The following is a 21,697-nucleotide window of genomic DNA, read 5'->3' as shown; positions in this document are numbered from 1 at the left end:
AGGTGATATTTTTCCAGCCAAAGAACAAGCAGATGAGTCTTACCACTGTTGGAAACACAGCTGTGCAACACCCAAATCAGCACAGAATTGGGGGAAACAGTCTCAAAAGGGCAGTGTGCATCTTTAGGACAGTAGGTCTGACATCCAATTTACCAAACAGCTCAACTGCAGCTCTTTGGATGACAGACGGCAATAAATTTCTCTGCCTTAAGGCAATTTCCCACAGGGTAGTACCATTCTGCAGGCTCTGCAGTGAGCTGCAGGATGAGCTCTTTTCAGAAGACCATCATCACCCTGAAGGCCTGCCCCCACTGCTGCTTATCCCTTGTTTGCAGTACCACCTGTTCTGGGAGGTCAACCATGGAACAAAACTGTGCTAAGGACAGGAAGAATCTTAGTGAGAGATGAGACTGGAGAGAGTCACTGCCAGCTCTGGACGACATGACCAGGCTCAGGAGGCTGGGCAGCCCTTATTCACAGCAGGCACAGACACAGTGATAGGAGGAACCATTTCATGAACTCGATTAATTTTTCAGCTGCCTTTCAGAAAAGCTTTTAAAAAATCAGCTTGCTATGCACAACAGAATAGGAACTGATATGTGACTACAGTTAGAGATTTTAGATAATGCCTTACTTTAATTTAAATGTACCCATGTCCTACCAAATAAAAATTTATTAAATTTCTGCTTTACTAATTTCTTATAAAGTAACTCACAATACCTTCCAGGTTTTACAGATTAACGATTCTGAATTTTAGCCTGAAAATTCCACTGCCAATTTCAAAGTAAATTTAAATATTTGTCTCTTGTTAGAACCCGTGTAATAGTCAAGAGAAGCATTCACATCCTTCAGCAAAAAGCAGCTCATCACAAAGGTTCCAAACCAGCAAAGTTCTCTTTCTCTGCATCACACACAAATGCATCTCATGTAATTCCATACTGCCTATGCAGCAAACAACAGAAAGGGCTATAATAATGTGCCCTTGGATTTGATTAAACTGATGCATTGTAGGAGGTGATGTTGGGCTACTGCTACTGAATTTTCCTACTCTGAGTCTCAAACCAACTCCCTGGCAGGGTTAAGCTTTTTAAAGTGTCCTGCCAACAGACTATTTTTTGACTGGAAAATTTTGTAGGCCTTGGATAGATTCATTTGTTGAACTCAGGTAGTAAAGCTTTTCAGATAGATTAATGGACTAAGTGAAGTAGTGTCTCTCCAGACTATAGTAGGCTTAAGAGACCTCATTTTCTAAGAAATGTCAGCTATAGGCACAGAATACTTCTTGTACTCTGATTTTCTCAATTTATTTTCCATTTGCACGAGCCAGTCCAAGCCCTCTTCCCACTGGCAGCATTATCAGTGAGACAATACCTTTCTATAACAAAAATAGCACAGAAACTTGCATAAGAAAAATGAATTTGATAACAATAGATGACTTTCTCATAATAATTTAATAAGTTGAAGACAGGAAGATTTAAATCCTCCAGAAGAGCTGCATAAAAGGGATTGATGAATTCATCAGCTCTTCCAAGCTTCCCAAAGAAGCCCAGACAATATGTCTTACCTCCTGTTCTACAGATATCACCTATAAAAGAAAAGCTGGCATTCAAGTCCCTCTATTATGCTATTCTGTGCCTCTGGGGCTAAATTCACCATTGAATCTGCTGTAAGTAAATGTGACACATTTAAAATATTCTGATTTGTTTCTAATCTTTCTCATTAGAATAATGCACTTGTATGACCCTTTTTGATTAGGATCATGGGTCTGAACCCTGAAGTTGCAATATGGACATATAGCAAGCCACTGACCTTTATGGTTTTCCACTAAACCAAGAAAAGTCTGCAAAAACATGCCAGAAATGCAAACAAAGGCTATTGCTAGTTTTAGTTAAGCACTGTCAGTATATTCCAGTATTTCAAAAAGTACTGAGACCTACAGAAACCTAAACCTAAACAAACTAAATTATGACCTCCATGGATTGAAAAATCATGGACTGCTCAAATTTTTTTATGGATTTAGCAGTATACTTTTACATACAGTTCTTTCTGTTTTCTGGTTTTTGGATAAATAAAAAGAAGACAAAGTGATGGAACTAACAAGCACAGGAATGTAACCGTGTAGCAAGTCAGCAATTGCTGCCACTTACAAAAATGAGAGAGAAAAAAAGTTTTTTTCCCCTCTGGTTGACTGTCATGTTGGTGCTATGAGTAAGGATAGCAAGAAATAATTTTACGCATAGTATATATAATTCATAAATTTACGCTGTCTCTTTAAGCACAGAACCTTTGGGATTTTATTGTTTTAAGCTATTTGATAGTTATTCTTCATCTCACCAAAATTATCAGTTCATGCAAGGATTCAGTGGTAGTCAGCTGTTAGAAGCCTCCTCTTCACTCTGGAGGAATCAAAACAAAACTACACTGGATCTTTCCTCTTACTTTGTTGAGGTACTACAGGAACAGAGAGATTGACAGTAACAGAATTATTTAGTAGCCATGAACGTATGAGCTGAACACTAGTTCAAAATTATTTAATTTCTGTTCTTTAGAAAAAAAATTTCCCTTCCATAAAATCTACCCATGATACAATAATTGAAAATCTTTCTAGACAGCACCAGCAAACACATCAAGGTTGTCCCCTAGTAGAGAATATTTTCAAGCCATTTCACATCTTACAAAGAAGTGCAATTTAATTTTGGCCCCAGATCCTTTTCTAAATTGCAGCTTCCCTTCACATACTTGGTCCTATTCTTCCACTCTCCCAACATCCAAACCCATTCTCAAATAAAACATATCCTGCTATCACACAAGTAACGTTCAAGAAAAACATAAGAGGGAGAGTATTACTGCAAATAAAATAAACCATGGAAATGTCACAATAAAAATATTTTCTTCACCAAAAAGACAGTTCAAACAAATGTAAATAAATTCAGTATCTAGGATTTTCATTACTTCAGCTAAGGAGAATAAATGTGCTGGTTCAAGACAATAAGTGAAACTAATCATGCTCTACCAGAGCCGTACCCTTCTGACAAGCCGCATTCTGAAGTCTCTTTCTAAAACTGTTGTATCTACAAAGTCCATTCAAAATTCCCAAATGAGGGAGAGAATCCAAAGCACAGTCAGCTAATTAGAGCTAACAATGTGGGAAACGCAAGATAATTAAAATCTTCTAGAAGATTTATTTCTGAATACCAGTTTTGGGAGACTAGGGGGGAGCAAATGAGAAATTAATCTCACTCTGGAAAACTTATCTTTGTGAGACTCTTCTCAGAAATGGACCAATAATATGGTATTGCTTATTAAGAAATAGTATTGATCACAGCAATAGTACACAAAAATGCTGCTGTACGCATAATTTAAAAAACTGTGTCCTTGATATAAGTAGATATTGTCTGCACAAGCAAAAGACATACATTTAGTCCATGACACAACTGCAGTGAAAAAGCATAAAACTAAGTTTGAATCAAAAGAAATATATAAATAAAACCCAAGAGTTCTTAAAAATGAGAATTGTCATACACAAGAGTAAGGGCTCTTCCGCTAAAACAGCATAATCAGAGTGTTTGTGTTTAAAAATGTAGTTGCTGCCAAGATTAGAAAAAGCTGCCTGAATGGATGACTCTGGACGGATAGCTCAGGTAAAGAACTTGAGCTTTTGATTAACTAGTTCTGAAAAATAACCAGTTATTTAAGCTAAGCAAGCCCTTATGCTCTCATTTTCCTGAAGGACAACACAACTCATCCCAACTGACATCTAACAGAGATTACACAGATTGCCTCTTTCAATGGATATGGCTACTCACATAGAACAAAACTGGGTCCTGAATTAGATATCCACACAGCATTTTATACAGCTGAGCAGACTGTTGAAAGGCACGTTTGGACACCAGGGTGTTCAATTGCAACATCCAGGTTCTCCAACAAGGTGTTAATGCCTTTATGGAAAAGAGCACAGGGCACTGAAGAATATTAAATAAGGTGTTTTAGCTACAAGCCCTGTACAAGCAACTTCTCAAATGACATCATCACCCTTTCTTATTTCTTCCTCTACCATTCTTTTCTCAGGATCCCAGATAACAATGACAGGTAATCTTTATTAGCACAATTGATCTTGTATCTTTAAAACACAGGCAGGACAGAAGCAGTCATATTGCAGCTCCACAGAAGAATGAGACAATTCTACTTAGGGAAGGACACCTTTCCTTAGGATTCACAGGAAATTTTCCTCTTTACAATAAAGTGAACTGTAGAAATGTCACAGTTTTCCATAATTAAAAACACAAAGAGAAAAAAAGGAGAGATTCACTACTGTACACTTCTTCACCCTCAAACTGTCCTTTCTGCTGAGGAAGCCAAAAAGGTATCTAGCAAAAATACCTGCTTATCACCTCCCAAGTTGGCTTTCTGAGTAACTTGACACCGCAGCTGAAGAGTCAAACTCACATCCATGCTTTAATTAGAGGTAAGGAGAGCACCCACTGTTTGCATTTACAGCCTGTCTGGTTCATGAGCAGCAGGAGCAAGTTCAGCCATCACAACTGCTCAGCTTGTGTTGCTCCAATGCATCGTTTCAGCAGGGGAACAATTAAGCAGACCCACTCACAGCTGAAGAGACCACTAAATTTTGCCAAGTGTAGTCACTAATGTTTTATTCTTGCTACTGTATCTTGTCAGCCACTGCACCACACAAATTATCAACAGAATCCACCTCTCTCCGCTGACAGCATGGGCATGGGGGTGTCTGTTCTCCCATGAACATGTAGGATATTTATTCTGCTATCTTATTCACCTATACAGAGATTGAGCATATCCCATCTCATAAAAGGAGATTAAATTTTTGGAGAAAGAATTTAAGAATAAAACATCATCAATTAAAGCAGTGGTATTAGAATAGCTTCTCTGCAGAGAGTGAGACAAAGGAAAAGCAAGCAGAAGGAAGCAGACAGATAAAAAGTGGCTTGCTAGGATCTGAAAAACCAATGACAAGAGACACTCAAATGAAGCTTTTTCTCAGTTACAAATTTTACAGATTAAAAATACCCTCTCAGACTATGAAGGAAAGAAAGAAAGAACAAGAGAAAAAATTATTTTCCTACTCAGGAAATTGGTATTTCATGCTGTGAAAAACTCGGAATTATAGTAAGAAATATTCCAGTTGAAAGCTATCAAAAGTAATGCAAGCTGCGGAAGAATACGACCCTTTGGCAACTGATCAACACACAAATTCATAGGAAACTTGTAAACACTGTACTGCCAAAAAGAACTGCTAAATATAATTTTAAGAATCATAGTGACATAGATCTGTTTCCATGAGGCATGATAAATTAATCTACTCCAGCTGCAGTGACTTGGACTTAGGTATTTAATGAAACTTTACATGCAATTATTTAATAAATGGGCTACAATTGAAAACACATTTTAAAACACACACTAGCATTCTACAGTTACTTTTGTCACCACTGTGTGCTAATGAAGTTATGTTCATTGTACCAATTAGTTCAGGTAAATATAGGGAAAGTCTCCTCTCAGGACAGCAGCTGGAGGCAGGGGTTTTTTTCAGATATAAGTAAAGTAACAAGTAAGCATGAGTAAAACTAAAATAAAAATGCTCTGAGCATTTATTTTCAGTCATTCATGGCTACAGAGTAAGACAAAGGAAATTTTCTAGCACAGTACTTAAAAATCTATCTAATCTTTATTTAATGACCACACTTTTCCAAAATATGAATCTTTCGAATATACTGCAACATATCAATGAGAGATCAGTCTCTAAAATGTGAGAGGGGCTTTTATTTCAACTTTTAGGGTTCTAACTCATTTGAATTAGAAGAACAGATTGTTCCACAGCCAACAGGCCATCGGCTGACCTTGTCTCCAGCAAATCCCACAGCAAAAGACATTGTGATGGAACAACCCAGGCAATTGGGATACACACCATTAAGTAAGCGACAGAATGAAGAATGGAAAACTTTTGAGGGTAACCATAGACAACAAATACAATCACTGCGTCAGTGTGATTTTTTAAAATTTTTAAAATGAGAAAGATGAAAGTATTTGCTCTGAAGCCAGAAGACTACTACCGAGCGCCTTGCACACAGGGCTTGTCTCAAGGCTTTCTTTGATTTTAAAACAAAAATGTGGTAATTGAATACACTTAAATAACTTCTATCTGCAACTTCCAAGAAGTCCTTCACACTTTTAATAAAACAAAATGTTCTTCGCCTCCACAGCAGATTATTTAAACCACTCAGAACTCATTGGAGTTTTGCTGAGTCACCTCATTTCCCCATAAACTTGTCAACTGGTTGTTTCTAACAAAGGTACTTTAATTAATTTTCAGAGTCTGATGCTCCATTCTGTATTCCTTCAAGTAACATTTTTTTTAATACTTTTGAATTAAGGTAAGAAAAGTCAATGCAGACACTGCCTGCAAGGACATATAATTCAGTGTATCATTTCATAACCCAGCTGTCAACAGAGACAACATTTTTATAATCCATGTATTGTATGCGTGCCAGTATGAGATGAATAGTCCTGTAACTATAATCAATACCGCTCATTCAAACAACTGGCAGCAGCATTTCAGACAACTGGCAATTTCATCAGTTTCACTGGGCTGCCCAAAAATAAACAGCTTGAGAAGGATGAATGATCTCTGTGGTTATCTATAAATAATACTAATCTCAGTCATTTGTTTCAGGGGGTTCATCACTGAGAGCTGCAGAAGTCTCATATCAGTGCAGAAGGCAAGAAATTCTTCAAGAAACTGAAGAAACGCTGATTAATTTTACTGTTGCTTTTTCATTCACACAGTTACTGTATTTACATGCAGCCTCCACTGAAAGCTCCAGGATCCCTCCAGTGCTTCGGCAGTTCCAGCTTTGCAGGAAACTCACGTGATCTCAAGGACTCGTAAATACCTCAAAAGTCAAACTGGAGTCACAGAAAGCTCCAGTGATCTGAGCAAACCCTGCCTGGGTAGTGACTTACACTAATGTCACTTAAAAGGAAACATGAGCAAGTTTGGGGTTTTTAACTACTTTAGTGTGAAACTTGCCCACTCTCAAAAGAGTTATTGAGAGCAAAACAAACCAAACAGCTCCATGTGAGTGAGACTAATGCCAAGGCTGATGGGCGCGAGGTGAACCCAGGCAGACGGGGAACAGAAGGCGCCATTCACAGGCCTGTTCACTGTCTCTGGGAAGTGAAATGGCTCTTTTTAAAAAAAATTATACTCCTATCTACAAAAGCAAAGCAAGAACAGAGAACAGAGAAAAAGAAATAGAGACAGCTGACTAAAGGGAAAAACCACATCCCTGTGGAGTACAGATCCCAAAGAAAGCTTCCAAAGCCCCGAAGTGAAAAAGATCCAGTTGCTGTGGTTGCAGTGAGTCTCTTCCTGGCAGCCTTGCGGGGCCTGTGGGCAAGTACTGCGACACCACTGCTGCCTAGCATGTGATCCTGCACACTGGTGGGTCATCAGCCCTGGGCTGAAGTACAGATCTCCTGTTCCTGCAGGAAAATCTCCTAACCACCAGGAATTCTTACTAGGTTTTCTACCCTATTTCACTGTAAGAATTATAAGATGCCTGGTGTGTGCACTAGGGAAAACAGAGGAAAGATCAGTTCTCCCAAGGACCTAGAGGTTGGCACTCCTTGGCTTCCAGGCAGGATTTGTGGTGCCATGAGCCACCACTGCAGAGAGCTCAATACACCACCAGACCTCAAGAATTCTTTTCTGCAGATATCATGAATGGGAGCCAAGGCCATCACCTCAGCTCCTTCACATGGAGTGTAATGCTCCAAAGAAACTCCATCAGATGAGCTCTGCAGAAGTGCCCAAGCCCTCTGAACACAGTCCGAGCATGAAGCAACAGCCCATCTGTCTGCACCCAGGTAATCCAACTGCTGCTGCACCAAGCTTCAAAAGTCACATTGTTCCATCTATATCCAAAATCACTTTTCAGTCTTAAAGCCTGTTGCTCAGAAAAATTATATCCTGGCAATTAAAATAATCCTCAACTTGTAGCATTATCCAATTTACAAGCTTATTGCTAGTTTAATGACAATCAGCAGGCCCAGCCACACTAAGCAAACATTGCAGTGAGATGTTTTCAACACAACTGCCAACAGCAAAAGTATTAATGGCACCAACTTCTCTGAAAACACTCAATTACTAGTGGACAAACAGGGGAACCTCCCAACCTCTACACCTCTGAGATATGAGGCAGGCTGGGGCTGTGTTAAAATGAAAGCCTTGATTTTATTGCTGAAGTAAAATTGTCTGCAGGATATTCATAAAGTAAAGCCAGCTTTTAAGAATGGGTGAATTTATCAAGCTGTAGATCTTTATTGCTTTGATCATCAATATTTTAAAGTTACTACTTTTTATTCTATATTGCCAACAAACCTCTACACACGGTAAATGCAATCATCACAGCACAACATGATCCACTTCTCCTGGAGATTTAAAGTTGGACTCAGTCACAAAAAACCACCCAAACTAGGTAGGAGGATGGCTGAACTGGTAAAAGAGTCTCTCAGTTTCAGGTAAATTATGAGGTAGCAGCATGCACTGTTATTAACCCAAAGTTCATAATGAGAGCTTAAATTAACAGTTCTTAGTGGACACAGGCCTTTGCAAGAGAACTGCACTCCTGCAGTTGGCACTAATTGATCCTTTTGCTGGCAAGCTCAGTGGAAAAGGCAGGCAGCAGCAGGAACCACAGGCCCTTCTCTGTCATGCAGAACAAAGTCACAGTCCTGATTATCCAGGAGGTTTGATCTTAATGCTCTACACTTCTACAGCTTCTTTCATCCAAGAATGAGACAGGCAGGATAGCAGGGGAGACTGTCAAACTACTTTTGCCCTTCTCACACCCATTTTTCAGTCGAAGGTCTCCTTTCTTTGGTTTTCAGACACTTTTTCAAGTGTACTCCATGCACATTCAGTTACAGAGCTGAATTTCTGAGAAACTGAAATGATTCATATCTCATACACAGCTTCACCCAGGCTTCTTGAAAACTCAATTAATTTTGATTTTAATGCCCCTATAGAGGATCTTGCTGTAAACTGAAATCAACCCAGCATATACAAGAAAAAGACTGGGCTGATATAATCAGTTTTAGAGACAACATAGTAGAAAGTAGAATTTTGTCCACAAAAATGCCATTTTAAAATTCATGTGGAGATCCTGACTAAGGCAGACTATTCCAGAGCAGCAGATTCTGGAATCAATTAACAAAACAATTCTTGTTAACACAGAGAATCTCCAGACAGTACCAATGAAGCACAGAATCCTTGCAGAAAAGCCCGCAAGGAAAATATACTTTAATATCAAATTGTATCCTCCAGTGTATGCAAAGATTGCCTCAAATCTCAAATGCATCTTACGTGAAACAGCGGCTAGCACTGCAGAACAACACAGTAAGAATTTAAGACAGGAAGTGCAGATAATTTATCTAAATAAAGCTTCCAGGAGAATAACTGATTTATGTTGATACTGATCCCAGTCAGAACCTGACCAGGATGAAGGAGTTGGTAGCATCACTATCCACAATAGGTTCCCTATTTATGAAAAACAACAGTGTGTTTTTACACATGAAAATAAATTTAAATGTTAGCTTAATGCTTCTGTCAAAAGACCCTGTTCTACCAGAGACCTGCTCTTGAATTATCTCTAGAATGACTCAGAAAAAGGTGCAATGTTTTTCAGTCAAAACTATTACTATTCATGCAAGCACCTGAGACACAAGGAGTTCAATTTCACTGAAGTGTCTGTGGTCTTTAATGTCACACAGCCTCTATTCATAAAAGAATTGCAAAATACATAAATTGATGCAAAGAAAAGTAGTGAAAGCTTCATGGCTACAAAAAATATACCTTTAGTTGGGAAAGGGGGGAAAAAACCAGAAATCTGAAAGTAGACATGGTATGACTTCTGCTAAAAGCAGGATCAGCGCTTTCCACTGGAGACTTTTTGATTTACACTATTTTGTTTCAATTGAAAAACAGAATCTTTCCTTGGCAGATTCTGCTCTACACAGTCTATTACAGATACTTCTGAGATACCCAGCATCATTTATAAAGGCACACTTATTACTGCTGAACATGATCATTTTGCGAAATTTCCCAAAGTTCCAGAAGGAAATAATGTGCAATGCAACACAAGGGTGTATTCAGTTACTTGCTGAAGTCAAGAGCCTGCACAACCTGCACAGCCCTGGAGAAAAGGTGTGCTACTGATTAAGATGTTCACAGTCTCCCCTGAAGAATGCATTGGCTGGCCTGAACCCACATTCCCTACCAGGAATTCCCAGCCAGGAACACCCCAGAAGGGACCATTCTGCTTTTAGCCTTTACTGACTTCACAAAGTTACTCCAAATCTACCCCGGTGTAAATCACGTCAGAAGAAGAACCCATTATGTATCTTGACTGCCCCTATTTATTCTAATGGGATACAGAGGCTTTTTTAAAAATTTTTTTTTTGAGGGTAGAACATTGAAGCACTAAACATTAGGTCCCAGTGGTCATTGCAAATATGCATAAGTATCACCACTTCCAATTTCTTTTTGTGTTACATAGAACGAAGTAACTCAATAAAACACACCTGATGCATATGAACACACATCTTTGAAACAGGACCCTGCAGTTATAGAAACCTTCACAACATTTACTACCCTCTGCATGTGGTAAAGCTGCACTGATCCATGCTTTAAAGCAGCTTCTACACCTGGAGTGCCAAACTAAAGTAGTGGAAAACTTTGGGAGGGTTTACTGGTCTCATTTTGATCAATTTTGGGTTTATTTTACTGCCTCTCCAGGTAATAAAGTAAATTGCCTGTAGATGGTGTAGAAAGACATACTGTAATATTTTGACTGACAAAAATCGTTTGTCCATAAATTCCATCACAAGCAGTTTGAACTATATACCCTAAAAAAAAGCAGAATTTCTTCCAAATCACACAGAATTTTATATTCATATCTGTATTCTATATGTTATTATAAAAATTGGACAGAACATGTGCTTTTACACTGAAAAAGGCAGATTCATGCCTGCAGAAACAACTTGCTAACTTGGATAAGCTTCACCAAATTGTTCCAACTAGGAAAAAAAATCAGAATACAGAATACATCATTTCTAAAACAAAAAAATTGACTTCAACTGAAGCTGAGTAATTTTTTTTAGATCTGAAATTATTAAAAAAACTTTTATTTTTAATTCTCTCATTTTATGGTTGATCCCAATCTAAATCTTTAAAACATTTTTTGTAACTACATCTGAAACGAAAGATTAGCAAGTCACATAGCTCCCATCATTTCCCATCATGATATTCTGGGATATACAATTAGTTTCTGGGATGCACAGAACAGTGGGATAATGGCTCTATAGAGGAAGTAGGTCTGAGCTGGCTGAGGCATTCAATATAAATATATAAAAACTATCATTAGTCATGAGAATCACTCTGCTGACATGGCTGAAATAGGAAAGAAATAGGATTAGCTGGCACATTATGATCATGTACCTTTTTTCTCTTCAGCCCCATTTCCTATTCATCAAGAAGTCACAAGCAAATAAGCCCAAAAAGCAATGTTTTAAAAAAGAAATTCAGAGTTGGATAGTAGGTGCTATGCAGAATGTTTGCTCATTCAGCATTTCCTTAGGTCCAAGTGCTTTTCACATATTCCACAACAGTAGTGAAGCCACTCTGGAGATGCTATTTGACCACTGCACAAACACTTCAGAGAAAGATGGGTGAGTACATTAAACTTGGTAGACAATTTAGAATCCCCCTAACAGTTTTGATTCAGTGCAGGGTTAGAGCTGGGGTCAGTCCTTTGCAAATCAATAGACACTAATTAGCTCTCATCTAATTGCTGGGGAAAAAAAAGAATGCATGAACTTGAGTTTTCTGACCAGCAGACTTCATTAGAATTCAAACTTGGTGACACAAGTGGTAAAGTCTAAGAAGACAACACCTCTGTAACTGGTAAAAATCAATGTTTTACCATGCTCTCCTGTAAAAAGACTACAAAAAGTTCATCACCTGAAAAAACTTACCCATTACTACTTCTCCCCAGGCTGTGTTCCCCCTGCAGCTTCAATGCAGCAGAAAAACACAAATGACAACAATGACAACCACCAAAAAAGTTTGAGGGACTTTAGCAGTCACAGCTGAGTACAAAGTCAAATCAAGATGTGTGTCATGATGCAGCAACCCTGTGATCCACAAGACCTAATCCATATTCACTAAGTGGGCCGCAGCACCTATATCAGACTAAGATCTCTGAAATGGAAATGAGACAAAGAAATCACGGGAGGCAGCGTTTTCCAAGAGATGTGAAACGCACTGCTGCACATCTCTTGGAAAAGCTAGCAGCTGTGAGATACTGATTACAGCACGTTTTACACACCTCACTGGGAGAAATCAACAGACAGCAGCACTTCTAGTAAAGACAGGTCTTTCTCCCATCACTCAAATAAGCAGAGTGTGGGGTCAGGTAGGCAAGAATTGGGCATATGCTGGCTGCAGTTGTATGGACCATACCTATTATAAAGACCTAAAGGGCATAGGAGACAAAAAGCTTTCCAGTATTAAATTTCTTTTCTCTCTAAAAGCTTTGCTGAAAATTCCTCCTTAGCCAAGTGATAGATTGGCTTTCTGTACAGCTGCGACACATGTTCTCCCAGGTCCTTCAGTGGGAATGAACATCTTCTTATAGGAAGGACAGCAAATTTGTAATTGCCAATTTCAATTTATCTCTCAATAGGATCAGAAGTAGGCTGGATTTGGCTGGGGATGTTTTTCCTTTTTTCTTTTGTCAGTTGTTTTTTGGTTTTGGATTTGGTTTTTTTTTTAGGAAATGGAAGAAGTGATCAATCAATTGAAGAAGGTTCTGTTCGCCTAAGCTCTCCAAGTTTTTTGCTGGAAACAGCCTTTCAGTACCTCTGAGATAGAGGTAAATTTTACTACCCTTGTATAAGAGATAGCAAAACCATGTTATCAAAAGGACAAGTCAACTTACTCCAAATCATGCTATGAGCCACCAGAGGATTCCACCATTTTCCAAGTTCAGTCCCTTTACCAGATAGGCCAGGCCCAAATGCTTGATGTTTGCATGTGACAAAACTACCCATAGTGAAATCAGCAAGCACCATTACACACATTAGCCCAGGAGAAAGGCGTCTGAAAATAATGAAGTACACATAAAGTGAGTGACTATGCACAGACTATATACCATCAGATACTAGCTCTTACCCAGACAGCTGCATATCATTTTATATAGATATAGAGACAGTCCTTTCACTAAAAAAGTCTCAAGCTATTCAAGCACCCATACAGCCCTGCATATTTTTTAAATTCTTGACCAGAATTTCTAACATGACATTTGAATAAACTCCAGCAAACACCAGCCCAACACAAGGGCAGGACCAAGCATTCAAAGCCAATCACTTAAGTTATAAGTGGACTGAAAGCAAACATGTAAATTGCAACTGAAACAAACAAAGCAAAAAAACTTTCAGCATACCTGAAACATCCAAACAGTCTGGCAAAATAATTACATACAAGTGACCAGATAGGTTGCTCCATTCCAGCAGAAGAGTGCTCACCTGGGCTATTATCCATTCCAGGAGAGCAATTCACCCTTTCTACAAGTGCCTGGACAAGTTATCCACAGCACAGCGTCTCTTTAGATTGATCCTCATGCAATAAGGGCTTCTGTGCCTCCTGTATGGTGTTTGTGTCAGGGTTCCACATTGCCACTTACTATTTTAGAAACAGTTAGGATGATGAAACAGATCCAGAGCCTCAGACACAATGGCAAGGATATGCAGGAATGACTGCTCAGTGGATTCACTGACATAACTCATTCCTACATTCACTCTTTCTCTTTACACAGAAACCCTATCAATCTGTTTCTCTCTTGCTCTGTGCATACACGATAGTTTCACCACTAATGGTTACATCTTTGTGACATCAGCTGAAAGGGCACTCACTGCCTTTGAAATTTCACACATTGCTGTACACTAATAAAATTAACTCTGCATTTTATACCTGGTGTTTTAGAAGTATCTCCAAACTTCCCAACAGAGTCAGGCCAGAGTGTGTACTGTGAGGCTGTGTGGTAGTTATTAGTGTCCAGCTGCAATGACTACAAACAGCAGAACAGGAGTGTCTACTCTGGAGTCTCCATCAGATGACTGCACATGAAAACTCAAAGATGATTTCAAATTTGAAGTTTCAAAAGCATCTGATATTCTGAAGATCAACAATAATACAAAGCAGATAATATAAAACAGAGGGAAGCCTCTGGGTCTGATAGGAAATATAACACATACATATTTAGAAGGAAAATATCTCCATGGGTGAAATTTGGAAATAGCTTCACTGCAGTGATCATCACAGCTTCACAGAAAGTAGTTTAATCTAGACCAGTAATTTCTATTTTTTTTTTGTTTTTAGATCACCACGTTGTTCCAATGGAAATACAAGCCTTCATATAGCAAACCTCCTGACAATAGATACAGAGTTTTTAGGCTGCCTTGTGAGTTTCCTTAGAAAAGGAGACATGGCCTTCCAGTGATCTCTGCTCTCCAACAGCATAGAAAGTACTGCTCTCAGGTTGTAACTTAGAGGCCCAACACCAATTCACCTTACATATTTCTCACAATAAACGAACACAGGTTTTCCTTGATACGGGTTGGCTTGGTTTGAAATGAACTGTTGCTGTTTCAAAAATAACATATTCTAAAACATTTTAAGGATGCCAAACTAAATCAAAATTAGCAATCTAAAACTGGTAATGACAAAATATATACTTTAAATGGAAAATGTTAAATTGATGGTTTGTGACAATAAAGAAACACTGAAAATATATCAGCTCTCCCATTTCACACCTTCTTGCATAACAGTCCTACACTGGCAGTAGGATGGCCTCCCACCTCCCAGACACTGAACATAGTGAACCCAGAGGAAAGAAACCCACTGTTTTCTGCAGCTCTTGGACAAGTTCCTGAATCAGCCGTCAATAAAACTGTGGGGCTTTTTTATTGTTGTTATAAGCTTCTGTCACAGGATAGTTTCCCAGCATGGCATCCCCATTTCTTTCCAGAGATAAACTACAGCTGTTCTACATTTCATGGGATGGTGTAGTTAATCAGTAGCTCTCCAACTCATCCTAATAGCCCTGTGGGTCCTCCAGTCCCAGTGTTATACAGGAAAACGGAACAATTTCATATCTGCATCTGCAGAAAATATTTCCAAAACTAAACAAGCAAATGGCACTTTTTACCATGCTTTACTCTTTATTCATTTGGTGAACCCAGAGTTTCTCAAAAACGTGTCCATCCATGCAAGATATTTTTTCCATCTCTATTTTATGAGTTAAATGGAACCCTAACATCTAAACAGTATATCAATGTTATGTATTCAGCAGAGGAAAGAGAGTAAGCTTATTCTGAAATTAATTTAAGAAACAATAAAACACAGTTTGAAAGTGGTATGATTCCTTCTGCTAACACTGAGATCACATTAAGGTTAATAACAAATAATCTGCTCTGCCATGAAGTGGAAACAAACATTAGCTGGAACACACCTTTCATGTTTCAACATAGACCAAATAATGCAAAAGCTTTGACCCCTAAACTGAAGCCAGCTGCTTTTCTTGGTCATTCAGCAGTTACACACGATACTTGAGCACATTTTGCAGCCAAAAAGGCATTTTCAGTGATTTGTAATGAGTGGAGTTGTGTAGAAAGCACATTTCCAGGTTTTTTACCACAGAAAACTGGAGAAACCAGAGTATATTCCATACTGGGGGAGTTCAGGCATCTCCCCTGTGCTCACTGCTCCCACAAAACCACCAGTACATGGCCCAAACTTGGCAATGCTTTCAGCAACACATGCTTATGCTTTTGGCAGAAGGGAGCTGACCACTTGCAGCATCAGTGTCCTTTGCCAGCTGGCCAAAGAGCACACAGATGCAAGGGAAGCAAATTATCTGCCCACTGGCAAAAAGAAATGCTGAACAGAACCTAAAGAAAACGTGTATGCACGTGTGCTCAAGTGCAAGTGAGGGTGCACGTGAGCACACACCCCCACACCTGTGCCTTGGGAAAGGGAGTAGCTCAGTTAAACTGTTAAAAACTGTCTGCTACTAGTCTGAGATAGCATTTTCTGCAATACTCTCACAACAGTGAACGTGCACTTTTTCCATTAAAATCTTCCAAGTTGAAATTTTAAGATTAAACACAGGGACTGCAAGGATGCTAAAGTAAATTTTTTATGTCTGAAATCAGACCCCTTCAAGAAAGTGCTGATACAACCACCTACAGGATTTTAGCAACCTAAGGTTAGCATGTCTTTGCATCTTCCCTCTTTTTTTGATCTCTTGAAAAATGAATGCTCACAAAAAACCCTAAACCACTACACATATATTTGCTAAAAACCAAAAACCTTTCTGGATTTAGAAGACACATAAGAAAAATCTCAGAAAAATTAATGGAGCAGATTGGTTAGGTTTAGCTGAGAGAAGGAATTTGTCTCTAGATTAATTATATTCTACAATCACAGCCCCTTTTCATCTGCACACATCCCACCACTATCATTACATGATCAACAGATTTTAATGAAAACTATGCTTTGCATAAAAAAATGCTTTCTTTTAAAAATTCAAGGGAGACTATACATAAGGTTTAGTTTACTTTTCTAAATATTTCTTGAAAATTGTACATAAGGCAACCACACATTTGTTGGCTGTAAAGGTGTACAACAGCAATTTTTTGCAATGACAGTGCAGAGAGGGAATATGAGATCTGTGTGCTAATGAGCTGACACTGCAGAGGCTGGAGCAGTGTTAGTATAGTGCACTACAAGTGCAGAGCAGACCGACAGACGTGTTATTTCTAGGGAATGTAATTCACAGAACACACATTCAACATTAACACAAAGATCCTTCATCAGATTATGAGAAATGCATGGAAGATATAGCTTCAGTGACAAATTTATATATTTGACTTGTTATATTCATGTTATTCTGAAAAAGCTATCTGACTCTCTACATGAGCATTTTTAAAGAAAATAGAACCTGATTTTGATTTTATACATTCATAGGTCAAGTTATCTTGTTTTCTGCTTCTACTGATAGCAAAAAGCTGCATATTTTAAGAAATGTAATAATTTCCCTAGAGCCAACCGATAAACTTCAAATTCACCTTTAAATACACTGGAATTTTCATCTGTGTTTGCATTTGTTCTCTGTTAAGATATCATACAGCTAAATAAATAAGTGGGCAGGAAAATACCGAGCGGATAAATATTGTACGAATGTGTGTAAATTAAATATACAGACAGGGGCTTGGTGCTAGTGGTGAAGCAGGCAATACATGTACATAAATCAGATTATGCATCATTTAACTGAAAAAGGAATGAGAGGGAGGGGCTTAGGGAAGGAATTTTCTTTTGCTTCTAAACAAGTTTGTTCCCATGTTGGGATATTGCCAAATCTGCCGTAGCAGAGGTAGGCTATTTTTCTCAGGCTCATGAGAATACTTCAGAAGAGGATTTTTTCTCCTCTGGAATGCACCAGATTGCATCAAGCGGGATGTGCAGCTGCACAGTAAGAACGTAAGTCTTTCTGAGCAGAGCCCCCCCAATCCCTGCACACAGGCACACTTACTACAGTCACTATCATACAAATCAATGCAAAAGAGAATGAAAAGTATTATTTCAAGGATACTGACTAGTACAGGCATTAGGCTCAGGCTATACATGATCCTTCCTTCAATTTCTTCTTAGCTCCTGTACCTATCCCACCACAAAGTCAGCCCCATCCTCCCTCCCCAGTGAAGGCAGTCACTGCAGGTTTCTTTCCTATGGAACACTGCCAATTGCAAATATTGATCAAACGACTGTGTGACAGCACTGGAGACAATATATGCTTATCTCCAAGTGAGGTAAAATTGTTGTGGAAAGAATTCCTTCATGGATATGGCAGCACACTGAAATTATCTGCCACTCCCCTAGGAAATGAGGATAAGGTTAAAGGCTAGAATTTTGGTCAGGTAGTGTGAGGAGCTCTTAATTCATCCTAATGCATTGATACACATAAGTGTTCTGACTTTCAAAGATGATTAGTACCAAATTCAAAAGAACAACTGTTCTGATGGGGTTTTTTATATTTTGAGCGACTGAAGCCTATGACTGGTGACTTGCGCTCATCATATGCTTTTCTTATCAATAGTACTATGAGATGGTTAACACAGCACAGACAAGGTCACCTTTTCATTTTCTTTTGTCTGTTTCTTTTTTCACATCTGCTTTTAAATAGGTTACTCTAGGTACATAATCTTTGGTCTACAGTTTCTCCAGAGATTTAAGTTTTCCCAATTTTACTGTACTCGTAATACAGGTGTTGGAACATGAAGCCCTGTACTACAGAAAACCACCCCACTTTACTAAAATTGACATAGCTTTTAATAAGCATTGACAAAAATCATTATAATGTCAGAAGATGAGTAGAACAATGACTAAATATACTGACCGCCCCTAAACAAATGCGTGGATCACTTATGCTGGTGGAAGAAGCACTGGTAACAACTTTTAAAAAACAATTAATAATTAATCACCCAAGCAGTTCAACATAATTAGTTTAAATCCATATAATTGATATTTAGGAAACTGTGTTTGAGATATAGCCTCTTGAAGGGATTACACTGATTAAGGATTAATAGTCTGATGTTTGTTGTAAGAACTGTTGAGGCTGGATAGGATTAGTAAAATAAGATGCAAAGTAGAGACATTTATTTACCATTTTTTCCCACTTTACCAAATATTTTTATTGTATACTACACAATTAACACCCCTGCAAAAGTTTTAAAGCTCCTACTTCAAAGTCCTTTGGAGAGTATGCTGCACTACCAAGAAGCAGTCACATGGGGGATATGTTAGAATATAAATCCAAAATTTGTCCAAATATTTCCTTTCTGTATATTTTTTAATCATCAACTTTCTCACAATATACAGTGGGACTGGAATGTAAGAACTATCCTACCTCCTGCAAATAAAAAAATAAAGAAATCATTCAAGACAATAACTTAATAATATTTAAAGCAAAAATTACTAATTTTCTGTACTCCAGTACTTCATTATTTCAGTACAACGCTTCCTCTTTGACCATTTTATAGTGTGAATATAAACCTACAAACTGTGAGAGGAAACCTGTTCATAATGTAAAGTTAGTACATTGTATTCAGCGGTCCATTAGATCATATGCAGACATATATCTACATGTTGCAAAGTGCATTAGTTACTTTGGAAGAGGACTCCTTTCATTTTCAAAGATTTACAATAAAACTTGTATAGAATCGAATTTGGATACATCACTAAAACAAATATCCAGGAACTACTATTGGTAAAGGAATGCTTCTTAAAATGCAGAACATGCATGAGTCTTTCTAAAGAGATTTTGCATTTTAACACCACATTAGCAATACTCAAAGTTCTATTTTGCATCTCCTTTTAATAAAAGCTCAAATTCTATGCATGCACTCCTTGTGCAGTGCTGTTTCTCCTAACGCCAAGTGTTCTGATTCCATTTTCTCTCCCCTCAGCTCTAACAGTATGTGTCAGTTTACAGTCTCCTCAGCTTTTCACAGGACTCTTGCTGTAAGAAAACAATTCAGTACTTCAAGGCAGATGAGGCAAGTAAGACCCTCTAGCCTTCTCCCCCTCAAGGTCACTTCTAAACAGTTGTTTCTGGTTTTTCCCTACATAGCATATTATTTGCAAATTACGCCTTTTCACACAGCTAGGTTGTAGCCTCAACAGAAAAGGGATCTTACTTAAGCAGCAATTCACTGATTGCAGCTCCACAGCACTGCTATATCAACAACATGGCTGTTTTCCTGAAAAACAAAACTAAGGGGATGAAGTAACAAGAGAACTTGACCTAAGGTATTCCATAGAATGCTGCAAATCTACTAAACCTCCAGTCACTACACACATTTATTCCACTATACTGAATGACCAAGAACTCTGGGCTACCAGGAAGGAACTGAATGCAAGGTAACAAATGAATATATTTTTTAAAACCAGGTATTTACTTACAGGCATTTGTCACTGAAAAACTGTTGGAAGAGTCCAAGTGATCTACGTGATAGTTCAAATGGAAGGGCTTTTCTGTGGTATTTTGGTTTGTGTTGTATAGCTGCACAGCAAATCTAAATGCACTGTGCTCCTGAACAGTGTTTCTCATGAAAAGTCCACCTACAACAGAAGAAAAACAAAAAAGGAAAAAAGGAGAAAGATATTTCAGAATTAATTTTGAGGAGAAACAATAGCAAGAAGTTATATTTGCCTGCTGCACACTGCAGGAGAGAATGTACAAGAGCAGCCTGAACGTGAGCACACAACTCTGATAGAGTACCTACATGAAATACATATTGCAAGCCCAAAGTTAGGCTTCTAAAGCCACACACCACATTCAGGTGCCCCCTGAGCAATGAGAGTCTCTTGGAGCTGCAGGTGCACCTTGAAAACCAGGCCACTTCTACACGGATGCCCACACAGAGATTTAAAAGTCTAACTTGGGGAACCGTGGCTCTTAAATCCTGTCCAGACTACCGAAATATCGCCACTGTAGTTGTGTGCGGGGACACGGCGGCGTGCGGCGTGGCAAACGTGCGGTTTCACGGTCTGGTGGAGCGATAGCGCGGCCGAGGGAAATGATGCTCCGAGGGACGGCAGGGAACAGCCCCCGCTTCACTCGCTGCCCTGAGCCTCAGAGCACGCTTGGCCCCGGCTTTCGGGCACGTCGCTACAGATTCACGCCACGACTCTCTCACATTATGTGCTCCACGGGATGCGCTGCTCCAGGGCCCGGTTCCGCAGAGCGCGGACCCAATCCCCGCCGCTCGGAGGGGTGCGGGCAGCCCGGCGCCGCTCGCAGCCGCCCGCCGGCGCAGCCCGGGCACCGCCGCTGCCTCTCGCCCCCAGTAAGGGGAAGGAAGCAGAGCAGGGCTGGCCCCTTCCCTTCGGCGCTTGGGCTCGTTCCCCGCTCCCCTCCACACAACTTGCCCCCGGCTGGCGGGGAAGGCGGGGAAGGCGCGGGTCGCGGTGCCGCGGCGGGCGCTTACCTATACTGATGGTGTTGGGGAACCCCGCCAGAGCCTCCCCCAGCAGCCCCGCCAGCAGCAGCAGGAGGGTCCGGGGCGCGCTCTGCCCCATTTTCTTCAGCCCCTGCGGTTCAGCCCCTAAACCGAAACTGGCGGCACAGGCATGGGCGCAACTGGAGACTCGGAGCGGTGTCAACAGTGGTGGCGATGCTGGCGGAGGTGGTAGGGAGGATGGTCCCCCTCCTTTCGTCTCCTTTTTCTATTCTTTCCTTCCCCAAATCCCTCTGCTCTCGTCTTCACCCCAGTCTAGCAGGGCTCATTGGCTGCGAGATTGCCTTTCTCCCCCGTCTCCAGCAGTCCCCCCCCCCCCCCCCCCTAACGCAGGGACTTCCCCCAAAGATGGTGGGTAGCGGAGCCGCCGAGGCTGCTCCGCCCGGGCCGGGAGGGGATTATCGATCAAACTTGGCGTGAGGCGGGCTGGCAGCCGCTCAGCTCGGCCCGCCCAGCCCCGGCGGCTCCGGCCGCGGCTCAGCGCTCGGGGCTGCGGTCGGCGGGAGCGCACCGGCCTCACGTGGGG

General features: G+C 39.9%; 1 protein-coding gene across 8 annotated transcripts in view; it reads right to left on the bottom strand.

Moving 5' to 3' along the window:
• Positions 1-21,466, bottom strand: part of GRIA3 (glutamate ionotropic receptor AMPA type subunit 3) — a 144,500-nt gene extending 123,034 nt beyond the window's left edge. For 4 of the 8 annotated variants that reach the window (XR_001521400.2, XM_015626434.3, XM_015626432.2 and 1 more), the window contains exons 1-2: positions 21,142-21,466; positions 20,114-20,272 (exon numbers count right to left, since the gene is read on the bottom strand). Coding sequence is in view for 7 of the 8 variants with exons in the window: in XM_015626434.3 (XP_015481920.1) it covers positions 20,114-20,272; positions 21,142-21,232 (250 nt within the window). In the remaining variant the exon portion in view is untranslated. The remainder of the gene's footprint in view (positions 1-20,113; positions 20,273-21,141) is intronic. The other 4 variants (XM_015626431.2, XM_015626429.2, XM_015626430.3 and 1 more) reach the window with 3 other exon arrangements.
• Between the last annotated feature and the right edge of the window lie 231 nt (positions 21,467-21,697).

This window comes from Parus major, chromosome 4A (assembly GCF_001522545.3).
Source record: "Parus major isolate Abel chromosome 4A, Parus_major1.1, whole genome shotgun sequence".
In the NCBI taxonomy this organism is placed as follows: Eukaryota; Metazoa; Chordata; class Aves; order Passeriformes; family Paridae; genus Parus; species Parus major.
This window is presented reverse-complemented; position numbering and strand designations above follow the sequence as displayed.